Consider the following 23,776-nt stretch of genomic DNA (forward strand, 5'->3'; position numbering starts at 1 on the left):
ATGGGGCCTACCATGCCTTTATGAATGGTACATGAAAAAAAAGTCATAGATTGAATGATCTAGACACCAATGCACCCAAATCCTGAATTGAATTATTTGAAGGGAAAGGTTCTTTCTATGGCCAGCGAAAGTACAATAAAGTGTAAATAATGTAATAATTATTTTTAGAACTTAATCTTATAAGGCTTTTCTCATGGCATCAGTGCATCATCAAATCTTATTAAATGCTTTGCTTTGTGTCCTAGATATTGACCGGGTTATAGGGTTTGCCTCTGTAGATCTTTCTCCTTTATTATCTGGATTCCTGTGTATTTGTGGCTGGTACAATATCACTGACTTTAGTGGTCAATGCCAAGGACAACTTAAAGTAGCAATCACCCCGTTGGAGAATGTCCATCACCTGAGAGAGAAAAGGTGGACCCAAACACAAAAACAATCGGCAGGTTCCGTAAGTGCTTTTTTAATGATTTGGTGGCAGAAATAAATACTTTGATACTGAAGGTACAGTTAGAGAAAGGTATATAGATAGTTGAAACATAGATAATTTCCATCAACTTTCAACACAAAGGTAGTGCAATGAGTTAGCACCGAAACATTGCTGTAGACTGGCAGGAGATAAGTTCACACCTGTGATTTCACATCTGGAAAGTTCTTAATTTTGTGTCTATGGGGATATAGTGAACCTGAGCTAACTTCAAAGAACTGAGTAACAGCAAAGACTGGAAAAACTGGAGCTTTTAAAAATATTTATATTGTGCCTTTCCCTGTAGTCATTGTATAGTAATGTAGGACACGCAGCAGCAAATTTTCACACTGCAAGGCCCACACATAGCAATGAGAAAATGGTCAGATGATCTGTATTAGTGATGTTGCTTGAGGGATAAATGTTGGCCAGGGAGAGCTCCCCTGCTGTTCGAAATAGTGCCATGAATTCTTTTTTGTCCACTTGAGAGATCCTTGGTTTAATGTGGTAGTTGGCAGGCAAGGCAGTGGCAACATGGGGAGGAACGTTTTTGCGATCTGGGTGGTTGGGATCTGGAGCACACTGCCTGGGAGTGTGGCGGAGGCAGATTCGATAAGGGCTTTCAGGTGAGAATTGGTTAATTACCTGAAGAGAAAAAATTTGCAGGGCTATGGGGGAATAGGCAGGGTAGTGGGATTAGGTGAGTTGCTCTTGTGGAGAGCTGGCATGAACACAGAATCATAGAAAGTTAACAGCACAAAAAGAGACCACTTGGCTCATGGTTTCTGCACTGGCTGAGAAAAGAGCCACCTAGCCTAATTCTACTTTCCTGCATATTATGGCACTTGATGTACATATCCAAACACCTGCTAAATGAGTTGAGGTTTCTGCCTCTCTACCCTTGCAAGCTGTGAGTTCCAGACCCCAACCACCCTCTGGGTGAAAAACCTTTTCCTCATCTCCCCTCTAATCTTTCTACCAATCATTTTAAATCCACACTCCCTAGTCACTGACCTCCCTGCTAAGATAAATAGGCCCTTTCAATCCAGGCCCCTCACAATTTTGTGCATTTCTATCTAATCTTTCCTCAGCCTCCTCTGTTCCAAGGAGAACAAACCCAGCCTCTCCAATCTTTCCTCCTAGCTACATTTTTCCAGTCCTGACAGCATCCTCATAAATCTCCTCTTTACCCTCTCTAGTGCAGTTACATCCTTTCTATAATGAGATGACCAGAACTGTACACAGTACCCAAGTTGAGGCCTAACTAATGAATTATACAGTTCCAGTATAATCTCCCTGCTCTTATATTCTATACCTCGACTAATAAAGGAAAGGATTCCATATGCCTTCTTAACCACCTTATCGACCTGTCCTGCTACCTTCAGGGATCTGTGGACATTGACTCCAAGATCCCTCACTTCCTCTACACCTCTCAGTATTCTCCATTTAATTGTGTACTTCTTTGTCTTGTTTGATCTTCCCAAATGCATCACCTCATGACATGACATGACGGGCTAAATGGCATCCTCTGTGCTGCAACCATCCTATTCTAACGTCTCATCCAAAAGATGGCGCCTCTGACATTGTGGTGTTCCCTCTGTACTGCATTGAGGAGTCAGCCAAAATTTTATGCTCAAGTCTGGAGTGGGACTTGAACCCACAAGCTTCTGGCTCTGAGGCAAGAGTGCTACCAACTGAGCTACAGCTGACATACAAATGGTGAAGAGAACAGCCCTAATGCTGAAATAAAAACAGCCCTAATGCTGATTCCTGCAGGTCTCCTGTAGTGACTGGCCATCAGAAAGAACAGCTACCGTTAATAACTACCCAAGCATAGCCAATTCATTATCCAGCCTAATAACTGCCCACCAATCTCACAACCTTGCTAAGCAGGCTTTGATGTGGTGCTTGGTCAAAGCCTTTTTAAAAGCCCAAATACACTGGCCAGGGTTTTGTGCTGGCGATGGGGGTCTCGAAATCCGGAAAAAGCCACACTGAGAACCCTGCGTTGCCTCTTTGGAAGGCCCACTGAATCTAGTGCAAATCAAGCACGTAAGTGCACAGCGGTGGGGCTTCTACAGGATCAAAAACCCCGCTTCCAGAAGTCCCGCCCTTGGAGAGCTAGGAGCCAATCAGAGGCCAGAAGCTCTTCCACTGTGCAGCACCACTGCAAAGGCGGTGGCTGCTGGCGGAGGAGCATCTACTGGAGGCCCAGGAGCGGCCACAGGTAGGTCAAGGCAGGACGGTAGGGGGTGCCGGAGGAGTCGCTAGCAAGGGCGGGGCAGTAGCTGTCAGCGGGCACCCCTTCCTGATACCTGCTCCCTCATTCAGGCATTATGTGCCTTTTAACGACTGACACGCTCCACCCACACCGCCCTGGAACCGGGAAGCAGCCTGCATGTTTTTTTGTGCCTTGCTTCCCATGCTTTGACAGGGCTGCCTGTCGCACGGCTAAGTGCGGCGGCGGGATGAGACCCTTAATTGGGGATTAATTGCCTAGTTAAGGGCGTAAGTTAGCAATGGGGCAGGAAGGCCGTTCACAGGCCTCTCCACCTCAGACTAAATTTTGGCGGAGGTGGGAATGTGACGGGAATCCCCCCTGCCACCGTCCTACCTGATTTTATGCTCGGCCCACCTCCAAACCTGCCACTGGGCAGAGCATAAAATTCCCCTCACTGTATCAACTGGATTCCTTTCATCAACCAACTTTTGAGTTTCTTTTTTAAAGTTACAAATAAATTGCTAAAAATGGATCTCCTTTTCCAGAATCCGTGCTGAGATTCCCTAATAGCACGGCTCTTTGGAGATATTCTAATAATCACCTGTGACAACTTTGCTCTAACAACAACAGCAAACAACATCTTGTATTTATATAGCACTCTTAATGTAATAAAATGTCCCAATGCACTTCACAGAAGCATTATAAAATAAAATTTGACACTGAGCCGCATAAGGCAATATTGGGATAGATGGCCAAAGCTTGGTTGAAGAGGTGCGTTTTCAGGATTATCATAAGGAGGAAAGAGAGGTGGAGAGGGTTAGGGAGGGAATTCCAGAGCTTAGGGCCTATGGAAGCTGAAGGCACAGGCACCAAAGGTGGAGCAATTAAAATCGGTGATGCTCAAGAGGCTGAGATGAGTGCAAATATGCTGGAGGGTTGTGGGGCTGGAGGAGATTGCAGAGGTAGGGAGGGGCAAGACATGGAGGCACTTGAAAACAAAGATGAGAATTTTAAAATTGAGCCAGTTTCAGTCAGTGAGCAGAGGAGTGATGAGTAAACGGGACTAAGTGCGAGTAAGGGCACGGGCAGCAGAGTTTTGGATGATCTCAAGTTAACAGACGGTAGAATATGGGAGGCCAGCCAGGAGTACGTTGGAATAATCAAGTTTCGAGGTAACAAAGACATGGATGAGGGTTTCAGTAGCAGCTGAGCTGAGGCACGGACGGAGTTGGGCAGTTATGGAGGTGAAAATAGGTGGTATTAGTGGCTGCATGGGTATGTGGTCACAAGTTCAATACAGGGTTACTTATAACACCAAGGTTGCAAACAGTCTGATTCAACTTCAGACAGTTGCCATGGAGAGGGATAGAATTGGTAGCTAGGGAAGGTTGTTTGTAGCAGAGACCAACGACAATGCACTGAATTTTATAAGTTCGCCACCATTTTTGGCGGTGAGCTTTAAAGAAGGCGCAGCGCACATGCGACTTGTGTGCCTCTGAGCTCCCATGATGGTACGTGCGGGGACTCATTAAAAAGTCACCCCCGATGATGTAGAAGGGGCAACCGCTCCGTCCCCAACAATGGCGTCTGGCACCACTGCGCAGGTGCCGGCACCATTTTTAAAGGGCTTCAAGCCCTTAGAAGCAATTTTAATTTTTAAAGTTGTATCACGGTACATTGTCCTCAAAAAAATTAAGTAAAAGCTGGAGGCCCTTCCCACCACTCCCCAGTGTTTGTTCATAGGCCTAAATCGCAAAAATGAAGTTTATTCCCAATCCGAACTCCCCCACCCCCCGCCCCCCACACAACCTCATTACATTTGCCCTTCAACCCCTTGCCACCATCCCCACAGCCAATAAAACTTGTTTTCCCCGCCTCTCCCCCACCCCCCCACCACCAATCCTGATGACTTCACTCCTCCCCACCAGTGTCACACCTCGGCACTTTTCCGAAGGCGAGGGAGTTGCAGCCAGCAGCCAAAATATCGGCGTGGGATGGCCACTGGGACAAGCTAAGTTATTTAACATGTATTAGCATACGTTTTATTAGGCAAATGAAAGCTCCGTCGCTGAACTGTGGGAGTGGGGATGCGCAACCATTTACCGGCGACACCAAGGCCTTCTTGGTGTCAGGGGCCGTGGCGGGCCACTCCCGCAAATATTTTACAGGCCCCACTGCCACGACGCCCTACGTCGAGGGGCTGGTAAAATTCAGCCCAATGGCTTCGGTCGTCCCAGTGTCTGTTTGGAAGAAATTTCTGCTCATCCAATGCTGGATGTCAGACAAGCAGTTTGATAATTTAGCAACAGTGGAGGATTCGAGGGAGATGTTGGTGACATAGAGCTAGGTGTCATCAGTGTACATGTGAAATCTAATGCAGTATGTAGATTAGAAATAGGAGGGGCCAAGGATAGATCCTTGATGGATACCAGAGGTAACAGTGCAGGAGTGGGAAAAGAAGCCATTGCAAATAATATCCGACTACAATTAGATAGGTATGAACAGAACCAGGTGAATGCAGTCCCACCCAGCCAGACGAGTGGAGAGGTGTTGAAGAGAATGGTGTAGGTTTTGTTTATTTGTTTCATGGGATGTGGGCGTCACTGGCAAGGCCAGCATTAGTTGCCCATCCCCAGTAGCCCTTGAGAAGGTGGTGGTGCCTTCTTGAACCATTGCAGTCCATTTGGTGTGAGTACATTCACACTGCTGTTAGGGAGGGAGTTTCAGGATTTTGATTCAGCAACAGTCAAGGAATGGTGATATATTTCCAAGTCAGGATGGTGTGTGGCTTGGAGGAGAACTTGCAGATGTTGGTGTTCTTGTATATAATACACACTGCTGCTACTGTGCGTTTGTGGTGGAGGGCGTGAATGTTTAAACTGGTGGATTGGGTACCAATCAAGTGGGATGCTTTGTACTGGGTGGTATCGAGCTTCCTGAGTGTTGGAGCTGCACTCATCCAGGAAAGTAGAAAATATTCCATCACACTCATGACTTGTGCCTTGTAGCTGGTGGACATGCTTTGGGGAGTGAGGAGGTGGGTTTCTCGCCGTAGAATTCCCAGTTTCTGACCTCCTCTTGTAGCCACAGTATTTATGTGGCTGCTCCAGTTCAGTTTCTGGTCAATGGTAACCCCCAGGATGTTGATAATGGGGGATTCAGCAATGGTAATGCCATTGAATGTCAAGGGGAGGTGGTTAGATTCTCTCTTGCTGGAGATAGTCATTGCCTGGCACTTGTGTGGTCCAAATGTAACTTGCCACTTATCAGCCCAAGCCTGAATCTTGTCCAAGTCTTGCTGCATCTAGACATAGACTGCTTCAGTATCTGAGGAGTGGTGAATGGTACTGAACATCATACAGATCATCAGCAAACATCGCCACTTCTGATGTTATGATGCAGGGAAGGTCATTGATGAAGCAGCTGAAGATGGTTGGGCCTAGGACACTACCCTGAGGAACTCCTGCAGTGATGCCCTGGGGCTGAGAAGATTGGTGTCTAACAACCACAACCATCTTCCTTTGTGCTAGGTATGACTCTAATTTCCATTGACTTCAATTTGGCTAGGGCTCCTGGATGCCACACTCTGTCAAATGCTGCCTTCGTATCCAGGGCAGTCAGTCTCACCCCACCTCTTGAATTCATTTTTTTTTTGTCCATATTTAGACCAAGGTTGTAATGAGGTAGGAGCCTGGTGGAACCAAACTGAGCATCAGTGAGCAGGTTGTTGCTGTTTAAGTGGCACTTGATAACATTGTTGATGACAGTTTCATCACTTTGCTGATGATCGAGTGTAGACTGATGGGGCAGTAACTGGCCAGATTGAATTTCTTCTGTTTTTGTTGGACTGGGCAAAACTGGACAATTTTCCACATTGTCAGGTAGTCAGTTTATTTGGTTCTACCTTGCAGCTAGACTACAACCAATCATTCACAGTTCCCTTATTCAGATCAGATTTTTTTTGGTTATTTGGTAGACATGATTAATCTCTTGATTTGCAGATTATTTCTTGGTGAGCTTATAGTGCTGACATTGCAAATATTAAATTTTGTGTGAACTGATACACCAATGGTCTTGTAGCCCTCTTCAGAGTATCAATATACTTTGATGGTAGTGTACATAGAATTGTACACACTATTTTAGTTTGGTTTACGAATGTACTGATAGTAACTTGCCTCATAATGCAGTTCGGTATTCGAGTAACCTTGTTGATAAGGTGCCAGCCTTGCTTCAGTAGAAGCATTCTAACCACTGTTCAGAAGGTTGTGAGTTCAAGTTGTTTAAGATGTGTAATTGAGGGTAAAGCAGTTGATGTAGTCTACATGGACTTCAGTAAGGCTTTTGATAAGGTCCCGCATGGGAGATTGGTTAAGAAGGTAAGAGCCCATGGGATCCAGGGCAATTTGGCAAATTGGATCCAAAATTGGCTTAGTGGCAGGAGGCAGAGGGTAATGGTCGAGGGTTGTTTTTGCGAATGGAAGCCTGGGACCAGTGGTGTATCACAGGAATTGGTGCTGGGACCCTTGCTGTTTGTAATGTACATTAATGATTTAGACGTGAATATAGGAAGTATGATCAGTATGTTCGCAGGTGACGCAAAAATTGTTGGTGTTGTAAACAGTGAGGAGGAAAGCCTTCGATTACAGGACAATATAGATGGGCGGAGCAGTGGCAAATGGAATTTAATCCTGAGAAGTGTGATGTGTTGCATTTTGGGAGGACTAACAAGGCAAGGGAATATACAATGGATGGTAGGACCCTAGGAAGTACAGAGGTCAGAGGAACCTTGGTGTACTTGATCACTGAAGGCAGCAGCACAGGTAGATAAGGTGGTTAGGATGGCATATGGGATACTTGCCTTTATTAGCCAAGGCATAGAATATAAGAGCAGGGAGGTTATGATGGAGCTGTATAAAACACTAGTTAGGCCACAGCTGGAGTACTGTGTACAGTTCTGGGTACCATACTATTGGAAGGGTGTGATTGCACTGGAAAGGGTGCAGAGGAGATTCACCAGGATGTTGTCTGGGCTGGAGCATTTCAACTATGAAGAGAGACAGGATAGGCTAGGGTTGTTTTTCTTAGAGCAAAGAAGACTGAGGGGGGACCTGATTGAGGTATACAAAATTATGAGAGCATTGATGGAAAGAAACTTCTTCCCTTAGCAGAGGGGACAATAACCAGGGGGCATAGATTTAAGGTACAGGGCAGGAGGTTTAGAAGGGATTTGAGGAAAACATTTTTCACCCACAGGGTGGTTGGAATCTGGAATACGCTGCCTGAAGGGACGGTAGAGGCAGGAACCCTCACAACATTTAAGAAGTATTTAGATGAGCACTTGAAACGCCATAGCATACAAGGCTACGGGCCAAGTGCTGGAAAATGGGATTAGAATAGATAGGTGCTTGACGGCCGGCACAGACACGATAGGCCAAAGGGCCTGTATGACTCTATGACTAAGTTCCACTCCTGAGACTTTTTTTTTCTATTTCCAAAATATACTTTATTCATAAAAATCTGAAAAAATTACATTCCCAAACAGCTTAAACCAGCATCAAGTGAAAAAATACAAACCGTGCAAAGGTGATCAGTTTCCTTCTATACAATCATGAGTTGCCTCACAACCCTTCCATTTCACTGTCATGCCATATACATTTTTACATTTACAGCACACAAAATTTTTCCGATACAGGTCGAGGGGTTTCCCATGGATCCAACCCCTCAGTTCAGCTTGGTGGGGGTACCTTACACTGTGGTCTTTCCCCATTGAGCCTTTGCTGCGGCTGCCCCAAGTTTTAGTGCGTCCCTCAACACGTAGTCCTGGACCTTGGAATGTACCAGTCTGCAACATTCGGTGGTAGACAACTCTTTGCGCTGGAAGACCAGCATGTTTCGGGCAGACCAAAGGGCGTCTTTCACCGAATTGATAGTCCTCCAGAAGCAGTTGATGTTTATCTCAGTGTGCGTCCCTGGGAACAGCCCGTAGAGCACAGACTCCTGTGTTACCGAGCTGCTTGGGATGAACCTCGACAAAAACCACTGCATCTCTTTCCACACCTGCTTTGCAAAGACACATTCCAGGAGGAGGTGGGCAACCGTCTCTTCCCCACCACAGCCACCGCGGGGGCATTGCGCGGAGGGGGCGAGACTTCGGGCGTGCTTGAAGGATCTGACAGGGAGGGCCCTTCTCACCACCAGCCAAGCTACATCTTGGTGCTTGTTTGAAAGTTCTGGTGATGAGGCATTCCGCCAAATGACTTTGGCAGTCTGCTCGGGGAACCATCCGACAGGATCCCCCGTCTCCTTTTCCCATAGGGCCTTGAGGACATTCCGTGCAGACCACTGCCTGATGGATCGGTGGTCAAAGGTGTTTTCCCGCAGAAACTGCTCCACGAAGTTACGGCACGAAGGTACGGCATGGTCCAACTGCATGGAGCATTCCGTGGCAATGTGACCAGGCCCATCCTTCGCAACACCGGGGACAGATAGAACCTCAGCACGTAGTGACACTTGGAGTTTGCATACTGGAGGTCTACACACAGCTTGATGCAGCCGCACACGAAGTTGGTCATCAGGATGAGGGCCACGTTGGGTACATTTTTCCCGCCCTTATCCAGAGATTTGAACATCGTGTCCCTCCAGAGCCGGTCCATTTTAGATCCCCAGATGAAGCGGAAAATGGCTCGGGTAACCGCCACAGCGCAGGAGTGGGGTATGGGCCAGACCTGCGCCACGTACAGCAACAACGTGAGCGCCTCGCACCTGGTGACCAGGTTCTTACCCACAATGGAGAGAGATCGCTGCCCCCACATCTTCCACTCCTGAGACTTGAGCATATAATCTAGGCTAATATTCCAGTGCAGTACTAAAGGAATGTTGCACTGTTGAGGTGCCATCGTTCACATACGACCTTAAACCAAGGTCCCATTTGCCCTCTCAGGTGTATGTAAAAATCCCAGACATTATTTTGATGAAAAGTAGGGGAGACCTCCCTGGTGGCCTTGCCAATATTTCTCTCTCAATCAGCATCACTAAAACATATTTTCTGGTCATTATCTGATTGCTTTTTGTGGAACTTTGCTACATGCAAATTAACAGCCATATTTTCCATCTTACAACTTTAAAAGGACTTCATTAGCTGTAAAGTGCTTTGGGACATCCTGAGGTCATGAAAGATGCTATATGAATGCAATTTATTTCTTCATAACTGGTTCATATTAACTGTTCACATGTAATTCCTTTTCATTTATGCCTTTGCTAGTCAACTGGTCTTTGCTCAGGACACAACAGCCTGATTATGCCGGATCTTGTCTGACCTCAGAAACCAAGTATGACTGAGTTGTGTTAACAGTTAAATGAGAGATCTCCAAGGAAGACGAGATGGAGATTTTTTTCAAAATAGAATCCTGTTTCCTGTTCCATTGTCTATTACCGTGCACGTGCCTGCACTAAAATCCTGCTTGCCATCCTTAGCCCATCTGTTTAATTGGAGCAGATTCCTTTAAAAGCCACAATCTCTCTCAACACTTGTTAAATGGTTTGCTGTTATTACCACCTTTTATGAGATTATTACAGGAAGCATTTATCTTCATATGGTTTATAAATAATGTAAACAGCAGGGGACCCAAAATAGACCCTAGAGAATTCCACCAGTCACTCTTGTGTCACCCCACTTCCACCACCTGCTGACAAAGTTAATCTATTTAATCTTAATCCGGTTAGCATCCCTCAAGCACATATCAAACCAGAGCAACTGCTGAGAAGTCTGTGCTGTTCCAAATGAGAAGGAAACAGTGGCTTATAGAGCGAGAATTTTAAAACGTTTATAATAGCAAAGTTTATTTTTTTCCAAATGGTATGCCGAGAAAATGTTTAATTTTAGAGTACTACATATAATAACGTGACTTTGACATTACAGGCTGCTACCCTTGAATCATTGTCATATAGGACCAGCGGCATGTATAATTCTTTCCCCAGTCACATCTCCAAATATTCAGAGCAATTCATCACATCCTGGAATGCTGTTGCTTTGTCAGCCAATGACAGGTACGCAATTGCACTATAAGGATTGTACTATTAGGGTAAAGAAAATGAAAACTGTTAATTTGGAAAAAAGATTTGTTCCCCGTAGTGAAATGGCTTTGACGAGAAAATGTTGGCATGCTTGGCAAGTAGGGAGATTAAACAGTTGACATCATTTCAGTCATGTACAGAGATATCTCTCATACTAAACTTAAATTGTGATGAAAGTAATCAGATGGAGCTAGTGATGCTGAAAGTAAAATTCAAATTCCAAATAGTTCTGTAATTGTTAATCACAATGGAAATTCTAATTGAAATGCCATTTCCCATTTCCTAACAGATCAGTCAACACAGAAATCCAAGTCACCCGGCATGAGGAACATATGGAAAATGTTCGTAGGTTCCATCAGTCCTTGCAGCAAGTGGAGAACAACATGCAAAGTGCTGGGTACTCAGGATCACTTTCACAGAATTCTCGGACTTCACTTTTCAGTGCTCTAAGGTAAGCCATTGTTTAAAAGTTAAAGTATATAGTTACATTTGTACTTGTTCGTAGTGTGGTGAAAGGCATGCTTTTGCTCGTTGTTCTCATCGACAGCTAATGAATCTAGCTGTTGCTTGTGTACATGTTTATGGGATTGAGCACCCCTGTTTAAATTACTACAGCTAAGTAGCACTAACTTTGAAACATTTAATATTAATATAACTTTTGATAGGTTTGTGCTCTATACCGATTGAGCAGTGACCAAAATAACTGAGAAAATCAACAGCTTCTGTTTCATAGGATGGTACAGTACAGCAGAAGGCCATTCAGTCCAGCAAGCCTATACCAGCTCTTTGAAAGAAGTGTCCCAATTAGACTCACTCCTCTGTTCGTTCACCATAGCCCTGCAGATTTTTTCCCTTCAAGTATTTGTTCAATTCCCTTTTGAAAGTTTTTATTCAATTTGTTCCAACCACCTTTTCAGATCGTGCAAACCAGATCATCGTAACTCCCTGCATAAAAATTGTCATTACCTCTGGTTCTTTTGCCAATTACATTAAATCTTGGTTCTCTGCTGATCTATTCACAGTTGGAATACTCACAGTATCTAATTCAGTCCATTGTCTGCCCTTTTAAGAGTAGTCCCGAGGGACTGCCCAAGAGGGAGAAGAGTTAATACCTTGATGATCACAACAGAAAAAGGTGCAATTCCATGTCAAAAATTGTTCATTTAATTCTCTTCTCTTCTAAGCACCTGTTTTCATAACAAAAGGACCAATTGTATCAGCATTTAGTCACGGTTGTCTCAACAACGTGCAAATAAAGTAGACTTAATGAGTCCTGAAAACTATATCATATGTAATCACCACTTTGAACCTTTGGTACTCTCTATATAGAATTGACTTGTTACCCAGATACTAATACTTTTAGTGCTCAAAAGGCAAGACTAAAAAGGCATGAGCATGGTAGCCAACTAACCTTGTTAAAGGCCTATTGTTGGAGGAATTTTCCAGTCAGCCTTGCGATCCCCAGAGGCGTCCAAGAACAGTTTAGCTGCCTGGCGGCATCCTCCCGGTGTCAGACTTGGGGGGAGCAGTGCTCCTGACAAGCTTAGCGGCCCTCTTGCCTGCATGCCTTCAGCCGCAGCTGCAGGCTGCCCTATGGAGGGGTTCTCCCTCCACAATGGTGGCACAGCTGCTATGGGAATTTTTTATTAAGTTTTTTTTTAAATTGGAGAAAGGGTGCCTCAATCTTAGAAAAATAGGAGCAGGAGTAGGCTATTCGGGACACCCTCTCCTTCACTTACCTGAAAGGCAGCCTATTGCTTCTTCTGTGTGAAGGCCCTCCAGTTTTGGACAAGCCCGCCTTCTGGCCACTAATTGGCCAATTCTTGGAAAATCACGGCTGGGTGACTGGTTCCCATACAGAGCAGGCTTCTGACCCCCATCTGACCATGGCGGTGGGATACCGAAGCCCACAGGGAAAATCCTGTCCAGAGACTTTGGGCTGGATTTTCCCAAAACCGTCAAGACAGGATTGCACGTTGGTGGGGTGGGAAAATACTGGAGAGCCGCATCGGGACTGCCCCCCCAAAGCATTCCCACCACGGGGGATCTTTCCCCGGGAGGCCAGGGAACAGGATCGGCTGGCTGCTTGCTCCACAGGTGGGCAACCAATTAAGAACTTTGAGGTGCCAATTACAGGTGATTTTGTGGCCTCGCTGGCATTTTACTGCCAGTAGAGTAGTCCCCGGTGAGGCTCAATGGCACCATGATGATGTAAGAGATTGCATTTGAGAGAGACTTGGAGGGAGATGAAGCATGGCTTCAGAGGAATCTCACAGACTGGGGTGAAGCTGTACATAATTATAATGTAATAAAGAGTTAATGTTCAAAGTATTGAGGACTCTGGAATCTCTCTAAGCGAGACTAAGTATATTAAGGTCGCAGCATACAAACCAAACATAAAACATGGGCAACAGCTGTGAGATCATGAACATGCAACACACAGCAGAAGAATTTGAAGAAATACTTTGAAGAAGGCTTATCTGAAAAAAAAATGCCAAACTGCTCTGTGGACGAAGGAGGCACGGAGAGTCGGGGAATAGGCTTGCAGAGGCATTCAGGCTACACCACAGAAGCAGGTGATCTGTGGGGGTAAAATATCCGGTTCAAGATTGTAGGTTTCACCTCGGAGAACCAAGCAATGATCGGGGATCTGATGAGCAACCTGAAAGAAGGTAAAAATTTGTTCCTGTCGTCACTAGGCAGGCAGCATCGGGAAAATCGGAAGGCCTTAGCGAGGGCGGATCCGAGGTCGGTGCCATTACAAGTGGCAACAGGAGCGAAATAAAACAAAACAGAGAGGCTGCACGTACTCGATACTCTAAGTGAAGGCAGTAAATAGAGTATAGCAGAAATGCTACAAAATTGCATGTAAAACGTGTAAAGCAGTTGATGTAGTCTACATGGACTTCAGTAAGGCTTTTGATAAGGTCCCGCATGGGAGATTGGTTAAGAAAGTAAAGGCCCATGGGATCTAGGGCAATTTGGCAAATTGGATCCAAACTTGGTTTAGTGGCAGGAGGCAGAGGGTGATGGTCGAGGGTTGTTTTTCTGATTGGAAGCCTGTGACCAGTGGTGTACCACAGGGATCGTTGCTGGGACCCTTGCTGTTTGTAGTGTGCATTAATGATTTAGACCTGAATATAGGAGGTATGATCAGTAAGTTCGCAGATGACAAGAAAATTGGTGGTGTCGTAAACAGTGAGGAGGAAAGCCTTAGACTACAGGACGATATAGATGGGCTGGTAAGATGGACGGAGCAGTGGCAAATGGAGTTTAAGCCTGAGAAGTGTGAGGTGATGCACTTTGGGAGGTCTAACAAGGCGATGGAATATACAATGGATGGTAGGACCTTAGGGAGTACAGAGGGTCACCTTGGGGTGCTTGTCCATAGATCATTGAAGGCAACAGCACAGGTAGATAAGGTGCTTAGGAAGGCATACGGGATACTTTCCTTTATTAGCCAAGGCATAGAATATAAGAGCAGGGAGGTTATGATGGAGCTGTATAAAATGCTGGTTAGGCCACAGTTGGAGTACTGTGTACAGTTCTGGTCGCCACACTATAGGAAGGATGTGATTGCAATGGAGAGGGTGCAGAGGAGATTCACTAAGATGTTGCCTGGGCTGGAGCATTTCAGTTATGAAAACAGACTAGATAGGCTGGGGTTGTTTTCGTTGGAACGGAGAAGGCTGAGGTGGGACCTGATTGAGCTATACAAGATTATGAGGGGCATTGATAGGATAGATAGGAAGAGACTTTTTCCCTAGCGGAGAGGTCAGTAACTAGGGGGCATAGATTTAAGGTACAGGGCAGGAGGTTTAGAGGGGGGTTGAGGAGGAATTTTTTCACCCAGAGGGTGGTTGGAATCTGGAGCACACTGCCTGAAGGGGTGGTAGAGGCAGGAACACTCACGACATTCAAGAAAGGGTGGCGCAGTGGTTAGCACCGCAGCCTCACCGCTCCAGCGACCCGGGTTCAATTCTGGGTACTGCCTGTGCAGAGTTTGCAAGTTCTCCCTGTGACCACGTGGGTTTTCGCCGGGTGCTCCGGTTTTCTCCCACAGCCAAAGACTTGCAGGTTGATAGGTAAATTGGCCATTATAAATTGCCCCTAGTATAGGTAGGTGGTAGGGAAATATATAGGGACAGGTGGGGATGTGGTAGGAATACCCGGAGGAAACCCACGCAGAAACAGGGAGAACTTGCAAACTCCACACAGGCAGTACCCAGAATTGAACCCGGGTTGCTGGAGCTGTGAGGCTGCGGTGCTAACCACTACGCCACTGTGCCACCCTGGAGGGAAAAGTTCATAAGAGAAAGTAAACCAAATAGAAAATCATGGATCTTAAATACACAATACCAGAGAGGTTTGGGGACACAGAAGGACCAAATCAAACTCAAAATTGGTCACTCTGCTGAAAAAGATTTTGAGATATAGAATTGCTTCCAAACAGCCAGTCTGAAGCAGAGCAAGTTAACACATTGCTGTATTCCACTGGGGCAATAGCAGACAATGTTAGCAAGACAAGGCATTAATGAGACATCAGATAAATTTGATGAAGTTTTAAAAGCCTTTGGTAACTATTTCAACCTGCGGAACAAGAAGATTCTGGAAAGGGAAAGATTTAGTAGCAGGGTCCAGAAACCAGCTGAAACAGTTGATGCTATTATTAATGACCTTTACAGACTAGCTGAAGGATGTGAATATGGAGACCTAAATGCAGAATTAATAAGAAACTGCATTGTAGTAGGCATTACTGATGAATCCCTATCAGATTTATTGCAGTCTAAAGAGGACCTCACCCTGGACAATGCAACTTAGCTGGTGAGACAAGCAGAGGTCCAAAAGAACAACAGAGCAATCCTGAGGGGTGAAGAAAGACCGTGGTTCAGGAAACCTGCAGCCACCATACAGTTCCTTAATCAGAGGGATGTAAACGAAGCACCAGAAAAGAAGGCACACTGTGGGGGAGGGGGCAAGTGCAAGATTCCAGGAAACTTTACCAGCGCTGTGGCGCCAAAAGGACCCACAGGTACAAACAGTGTCCTGCAAACAAAGCAGATGCTTCCACTGGGAGAATGTGCCTGCCAAAGTAAAATCTCTGCTCTCACAAGTATGAAAGAAAATGTTTTCAAGCATAGAGTTGTTGAGCAGTTGAAGTTGATCAATCTCCATCAGGAGAGAAAGCAAAAAACCTCCTTGGTGAGATCAGTGATCCTAATCAGGCATTTTGGTCTGCAAATATTTTTGTCAACGGACATATCACTAATTTTAAACTGGACGCTGAAGCAAGTGTAACGGTCTTATCAGACAATGCGCTGTGGTTATCAACGCATTACCTGCAACCAACAGAAACTCAGTTACATGGCCCATTAGGGGTTGAACTGAAAGTTAAGGAGAAGCTACAGGCAACACTCCAGGACAAGGGAAAGCAGATATTGGCAATACTGTATATTCTAAGGAATCAGGAATTCTTTCTCTGAAGTAGAAAAGCTTGTTTTGACCTTCATCTTAAAAGGGAAGTGGAAGTTATGCAACAAGAATCCAGGCGTCACTTCCAAAAAGACTTCCCGAAATTATTTACTGGTCTAGGAAGAACGAAGACCTAATATCATATTACTTTGCGAAAAGATGCCAAACCAGTATGTCTGTTCACATCTTGGAAGACCTCAAACCCACTAATGGTGCAAGTAAAACATCAGTTAGAAGAGATGACTAGGATGGGAGTTATTTCTCCTGTCACTGAACCTACAGAGCGGTGTTCAGGAATGGTTCCAGTTCCTAAACCTAACGGTAATTTTTACATTTGTGTACACTTGACTCCACTTAGTAAGGCTGTGGCAAGGGAAGTTCATCCGATGTTCTCAGTGGACAAAAGCTTGGAAAATTTATCCAGAAGTACCATGTTCGCAAAGCTTGACGTGAAAAGTGGCTTTTGGCAAGTTCCATTGAATAAAAACTCAAGGTTATTGGCAACCTTCATTACTCCATTTGGAAGATTTTGTTTTAATCGTCTACCATTCGATATAACATCAGCACCGGAAATATTTCAAAGAATTGTGTTGAACTTTCTATGGGGCCTGAAAAGAGTTATATGCCATATGGACAACATCTTACTTCACAGTGAATCCATCGAAGAACATGTCCTGAGGGTTAAAGCAGTTTTGAATCGTCTACAAGACAAAGGCCTAACACTTAATGAAAAGTGTGAATTTTGGAAAACATCGATTCATTTTTTAGGACACATTGTCAGCAGCAACGGCATTTTGGCAGACCCACAAAAGACGAGAGCCAGTAGTCAATTCCCAATTCCTACTTCTGTCCAAGATCTTCAGCTATTCCTTGGAATGGTTAATCAATTGGCTGCGTTTTTACCCAATCTAGTGCAAGTTACTGAGCCTTTATGTCAACTATTAAGGAAAGCTCAAGCATAGTGATGGGATGCACATCAGGAGCAAGCATTTCAAAGGATCAAGGAGATGCTGATTTCGCCAGATATTTTAGCACATTATAACCCTTCACTGACAACCACAATTGCAGCAAACACCTCATCTACAGGGGTAGGAGTAGCCCTATTCCAACAACAGCCAGGTGGAAGTCGAAGACTGGTTTATTATGCATCACGAGCATTGTCTGACACTGAGACGAGTTACACTGCCATAAAGAAAGAAGCTCTTGCAGTCATGTGGGTTTGTGAGAAGTTCTCAGATTGTATTATCCACTTAAAGGTTGTCATAGAGACAGATCACAAACCCCTAGTTTCCTTACTTGATGAAAAGGAACTTGCTAGGATGCCTCTGAAAATCCAAAGATTCCGGGTGAGGCTAATGAGGTTCACATACGAAACGGTATACGTGCAGGGCAAGCAACAAATGACAGCAGATGCATTGGCCAGAGGTACTGTCGACCATCCTACACAACAGGATGTTAAATTTATTAATGAAATTGAGTCCTATTCTCAGTTCACTGCATCACAGTTACCAGCAAGTTTGAAAAAGCTCCAACAAATTCTTCATGCTTAGATGCAAGATGAAGAATGCATCTATATCCGCCAATATTGCAAGCAAGACTAGCTACAGCAGTGTCCCAGCGGTAAGAGGATGAAAATCTTCGAACACAGAAGATACTTTACTATAGTGGATGATTTGCTGGTAAATGACAAACTCACTCCGGGTAGATATCTTGGAGAAAATACACCAGGGTCATATGGGTATAATGAAATGTAGAGCACAGCTTAGATGTCCGTGTGGTGGTCAGGAATATCAAAAGAGATAGAAGAAATTATTTCAAATTGCCAGGTATGCACAGTGCACAGACAGGATCAGAGGAAACCCCTAATCTCATGCCAATTCCTAACCAGACCGTGGGAACGTCTGGAGATAGATCTTTTCATGTTTAATGAAAAATCCTACCTGATTGTCATCAACTACCTTTCAAGGTGGATCAAGGTCAAATGTTTGTACACAACGACAACTGAAACAGTCATTCAAGTGTTACAAGAAATCTTTACAACACATGGTATACCTGACAAGATAGTATCCAAAAATGGACCACAATTTGCAAATGACTACTTCATGCGCTTTGCAGAAAACTGTGGATTTATACATCTTAAATGTTCCCCTAGATATCCACAATCTAACGGAGAAGTTGAGAGAGGAGTCAGAACTATCAAAGTAATGTTAAAGAAAAATCAAGATTTTCAAACAGCACTTCTGAACTACAGAACTACTCCATTCTTATGCAGATTAGCACCATTGGAACTGTTGATGGGAAGGAAGTTTAGAACACAACTTCCAATCCTACCCAGAAAGTTACTTCCAGGGCTACAAGTCCGGGATTATTAAAGAATTCAAAACAGAGAAAAGTTTTACTGAAAGCCTATCATTATAATAGGAAATACCGTACCAGGAACCTACCTAAGTTGACTGAAGGACAAAAAGTATGGGTACGAGACCAAGGCAGAGATGGAGTAATCGCCAGAGATTAGGGAATCAATAGCAATCTTATTTAGTATACACTTCAGAAGGTAGTATAAGAAGAAATGGGAGGTATTTTATTCCTATTCATCAAAGACGTCAATCAGTTATACTTTTTGGACGAACAAGATGCTGAACCTGAAATTCAGAAAGCACTGGATACTACACAACTCAATGAAGGCCGTCCAAGTCCAGAAACAAGAGTTCAGAGAAAGATTACTAATCTTCTGCATCTGACAACACTTTCAGGGAGAGTTGTGAAGCCTCCTGACAGATTGAATCTGTGATATCAGAACTGTGGAGGTGGGGGGGGTCGGGTAATGTGTAAAAATATAAGTGAATGTAAATAATATATATATATATATATATAGAAGACGACTTGGGAGGTGTATAAGGGTCTGAAAGGGTTAATGTTGAGAAACTGTAAAGAATACATCCTAGCATGATGATGTAACAGATCACATGAGAGAAAGACTTGGAGGGAGATGCAGCCTGGCGTCAGAGGAGTCACACAGACTGGTATGAAGCTGTATATAGTTATAATAAAAAGTTAATGTTCAAAGTACTGAAGACTCAGGAATCTCTCTGAGCTAGACTAACTAAATATATTAAAGGTGACAGCATACAAACCAAAAATTCAACACGACCAGCCTGAAACCTGTTTGTTTACTCACTGCTATAAAAGGCTATGTTGAGGCACCCACAGTCTCCAACCTGCCTCGGCAGCGCCCACCTCTCCTAGTGGAGCTGCCAAGTCTCCAGGGCTGCAGTATTGAGAACCTGCCTGCTGTCATAGTCATAGAGAGATACAGCACTGAAACAGACCCTTCGGCTCACCGAGTCTGTGCCGACCATCAACCGCCCATTTATACTAATCCTACATTAATCCCATATTCCCTACCACATCCCCGCCTTCCCTGAATTCTCCTACCACCTATCTACACTAGGGGCAATTTACGATGGCCAGTTTACCTATCAACCTGCAAGTCTTTGGCTGTGGGAGGAAACCAGAGTACCCGGTGGAAGCCCACGTGGTCACAGGGAGAACTTGCAAACTCCGCACAGGCAGTACCCAGAATTGAACCCAGGTCGCTGGAGTTGTGAGGCTGCGGTGCTAACCACTGCGCCACTGTGCCGCCCATAATAGGACATCAACTGTGGAGGCAACCAATTAAAACTCCACCTCGTGAAGGATTGCACCATTAGGTGCGCTGCCAGCAAGTGGGACCCCCATTTGGTCCTGACATCAGGGCCCCTAAGCTCTCAGGAAAATTCAGATCTTTCTTTTATTTGGACACAGCTGTTTGTCAAAATACTCTGCCAAAACATATGAAATGACACTCCATCATAGGTTAAGGATATCCTTTAAAACCAGTGTATCAGCTGATGTAATTCTTTTTTTTTGTTGTAATCCAGAGTAGATCAGCTCAGCTTGATCACTAACCTGTTAACTAGCAAATTGCATCTAATTCAAGGTCATAAGGATGATTTAATACACCACCCTTAATACTGCAGTGACCTGGAATTTCTTGAGAATCTCATTAGCATATGCCAGAACATAGAAGCCTATGTAAAATAAGTTCAAATCATCATTTAAAAAAAAATTTGCATTTATGATCGTCCCAAAGCGCTTTACACCCAATGAAGTACTTTGAAGGGTAGTCACTGTAGGAAATGCAGCAGTTAATATGTGTACAACTCCCACAAGCAGCAATGAGATAATGACCAGATAATCTCTTTTTGTGATGTTGATTGAGAAATAAATATTGGCCCAGTCACCAGGGATAATTCCCTTGCTCTTCTTCAAAATAGTGCGATGGGATATTTTACATTCACCTAAGAGGGAAGGAAGACGGGGCCTTGCTTTAATTTACTAGGATGTTGCCTGGTATGGAGGGAAGGTCTTACGAGGAAAGGCTGAGGGACTTGAGGTTGTTTTCGTTGGAGAGAAGGAGGAGGAGAGGTGACTTAATAGAGACATATAAGATAATCAGAGGGTTAGATAGGGTGGATAGTGAGAGTCTTTTTCCTCGGATGGTGATGGCAAACACGAGGGGACATAGCTTTAAGTTGAGGGGTGATAGATATAGGACAGATGTCAGAGGTAGTTTCTTTACTCAGAGAGTAGTAGGGGCGTGGAACGCCCTGCCTGCAACAGTAGTTGACTCGCCAACTTTAAGGGCATTTAAGTGGTCATTGGATAGACATATGGATGAAAATGGAATAGTGTAGGTCAGATGGTTTCACAGGTCGGCGCAACATCGAGGGCCGAAGGGCCTGTACTGCGCTGTAATGTTCTAATGTCTCATCTGAAAGACAGCACCTCTGACAGTGCAGCAGTCCCTCAAGACTGCTCTGGAGTGTCTGCCTTAATTTTTGTGTTCATGTCCTGAAGTGGGACTTGAACTCACAACCTTCTGACTCAGAAGCGAGAAGCTTGAGCAAAGTGCCAAATACATGTCAAATTCTTTCTTTAATTCCCTTTTTATGCATCAAAATTAAAATTTGAACTCATCAAACCATCATTTATGCATATCAGGCACAGTGGCCTCAATTCAGGAGCGCATGGATCAAGTCCAATTTAAGTTTCGGCCTATTATAAATGAGATAGGAAGGATTTTTGGGCACAATTTGACATCCTACAGTATTGGACGCATTTTCATGTCTATCTTCCGTGTTGTGCCCAAGGAGGAAATTCCAGGCCTGTGTAAGCGAGGAAAGAATTGTATATCTGTAGTCCATTAAATTCGCCAATATTTGAGTGGAAAATGTCTGAACGTTGCTAGCCCGTTATTGTTTGGAGAAATCAAGGGTCTTTAGTAATTTCTTGCTGCCATTGCCTATAGTGATTATAACAACACTATGAAGGGGGCTAATTAGGAACGTTCTTCAGCAAGTTTTTTATGTTAATTGGCGGAGTTTTTTTTATGTCTATGGGTCATCCCATAGGTTTAAAGGATGATCAGATTTAGATTACTTTGCTCTAAAGGACAACCATGTGAAAAGAAAAAGTAGTCTAACGTGTCTTTTGCAGAGCATTGGACTGCTGACATGCAGCACAGCAGTTCTTTGGAATGCAGGTCGAGTATTCCTCCTCTTTCCCCAAAGCCAATAAACTGCATCTCTGCTGTCGTGCTGTGTTGTACAGCCACCTGTGGAAGCTGCTCACCACACCTGCTAGCAGCTGGATCAAGTGTGCTATAGTTTGAGATCTCGTAGCAGGTCACTTGTCAGTTCTTTTGGCCATCAAAAGTTCAGTGAGACCTGATGGTGGAGGAGGATTTGAGGAGCAATGATTCTCATAAAAATAATTGCATTAAGTGGGTCTTATGTGACAATGTGGAGGCGGGGGCTGTCAGCCGCCATTCTAATAATGATCATAACGTGATTTTAAAAAGAAGAAAATAAAAAGCGACTTGACTACTATGGAATTTTATTTGTGGGTTAAGTTAAAGCCGGTTCGGGTCTGCAAATGAAACCCGACCTGAGCCCGACAGAACCACATCCGACCGGATCCAACCCAACCATCAGTTAACCTTGCTTCCGTTTTTCACTTTGTTGCTTATCTGCACAAGCTTAAAAAAACTGTAACTAAACAACCTTTCAAGTCCAAAAAGTACATTAGCATTGGAGCCACATACCGGAGGTGGTGATAGAGTGTGTCGGATCCGGCCCAACCCGAACCCGAATGCCAGACCCAGAAAACTGACTCAACTCGAACCCAACACATGTCGTCTGGTCCCATTGGGTTTGGGTCAGGTAGCCATGCTCTAGGTTAAGTGCCAGTTTTATCACGTCACACACGTATCATCTTTGAAATAAATAAAAACTGATTTTGTTTTTTACTTCTGCAATTTTATATGTTTTAACTTTATTCCTACTTTGATATGTAGGAGGAATCTCAGTGAGCTGGATGATATTCAAAGATACTTCAGTCAGAAGCTGTCTACATCCCCATTTTCTCACATAATTAACCCCACCCCACAGCAAAGAACAAATGAGAATAAAGTGAATGATCACCATAGATCATCAGACCCTGGTGATGACCAACACCTCTTGGAGAAGTCAAATAAACTGGTCTATGAATCTCGTCAGTTAATCAGTGGTGAGCAAAAGCAGGTTTTTATAACTTTTTATTGATAGCATTTTTATTTTAGCTGATTTCACAAATTTTGATCTATTTTAATCAATAAACTGTTTCAAGTTGGCTATAGAAATTAATTTTGGTCTGAAACTATGCAAGATTAATGCTATCTTCCATATACTGAAAAAGTGAGTTTATTATATTAAAAAGGGGATAATATTTTGATAAAAAGACCTTTAGAGGTGCAACAAGCCCTTCCCCTTTTAAGACTAGTGACAAAACTGATCCACAAAATATTTTGTTCTAATAAGCAGAGAACTTCCTCTTGTACATGCTGCTAAGAGCATTTCAATTGTGTATTTTTTTGTAGATGGTAATTATTGTGGATTTACATGTCTTAAAACCTATGTAACAGACTTGAAACCTGTCATGTTTACTTTTCCAAGTTTAACCAAAATTGTTTTTAACACGGTTCTCCAGTCTTGTCATTGGATAGTTGTCTATCCATTTCTTTAAACTCGAACTGATTAGTTCAGAACTTGTGCCATCTTGCCACCTTATGGGCTGGATTTTACATCGGGCAGACGGGAGCTAGCTACTGACGTAAAATTCGGCGGTGAACCTGCTTCTACCTAGCCTGGGGATCCATTCCGTATTTTACGGGTCCCAGGCTTTAATTGTTCCGAGGTGGGACTTACCACCCACCTGAGGGAGGAAGTCCCGCCTCATTTGAGCTGCCGGCCAATCATCGGGCTGGCAGCTCTTAGTCCCAGCAGCGCCACCGGGAGCGGTGGCCACTGCTGGGACTGCAGCCCAGCCGAGGACATGGAGCCAGGACTGCCGGTATGTTTGGGTTGCCTTGGGGGTAATCGATCATGCCTCTGGCGAGGCAAGGGTGGTCGTTTGGGGAGAAGGGGGGCGTCTTGGGTCCTGGGGGTGGTTTGGGAAGCGGGGGCGGC

The 23,776-nt window shown here is 44.3% G+C and overlaps 1 protein-coding gene across 4 annotated transcripts in view; it reads left to right on the top strand.

Annotated features, from left to right (window-relative positions):
* Positions 1–23,776, top strand: part of c2cd3 (C2 domain containing 3 centriole elongation regulator) — a 192,875-nt gene that overhangs the window by 133,532 nt on the left and 35,567 nt on the right. For all 4 annotated transcript variants that reach the window (XM_068033364.1, XM_068033366.1, XM_068033365.1 and 1 more), the window contains exons 27-30: positions 246–448; positions 10,603–10,730; positions 11,047–11,208; positions 22,627–22,838. In XM_068033364.1, coding sequence (XP_067889465.1) covers positions 246–448; positions 10,603–10,730; positions 11,047–11,208; positions 22,627–22,838 — 705 coding nt within the window. The remainder of the gene's footprint in view (positions 1–245; positions 449–10,602; positions 10,731–11,046; positions 11,209–22,626; positions 22,839–23,776) is intronic.

Source organism: Heterodontus francisci, chromosome 6, assembly GCF_036365525.1.
Source record: "Heterodontus francisci isolate sHetFra1 chromosome 6, sHetFra1.hap1, whole genome shotgun sequence".
NCBI lineage: Eukaryota > Metazoa > Chordata > Chondrichthyes > Heterodontiformes > Heterodontidae > Heterodontus > Heterodontus francisci.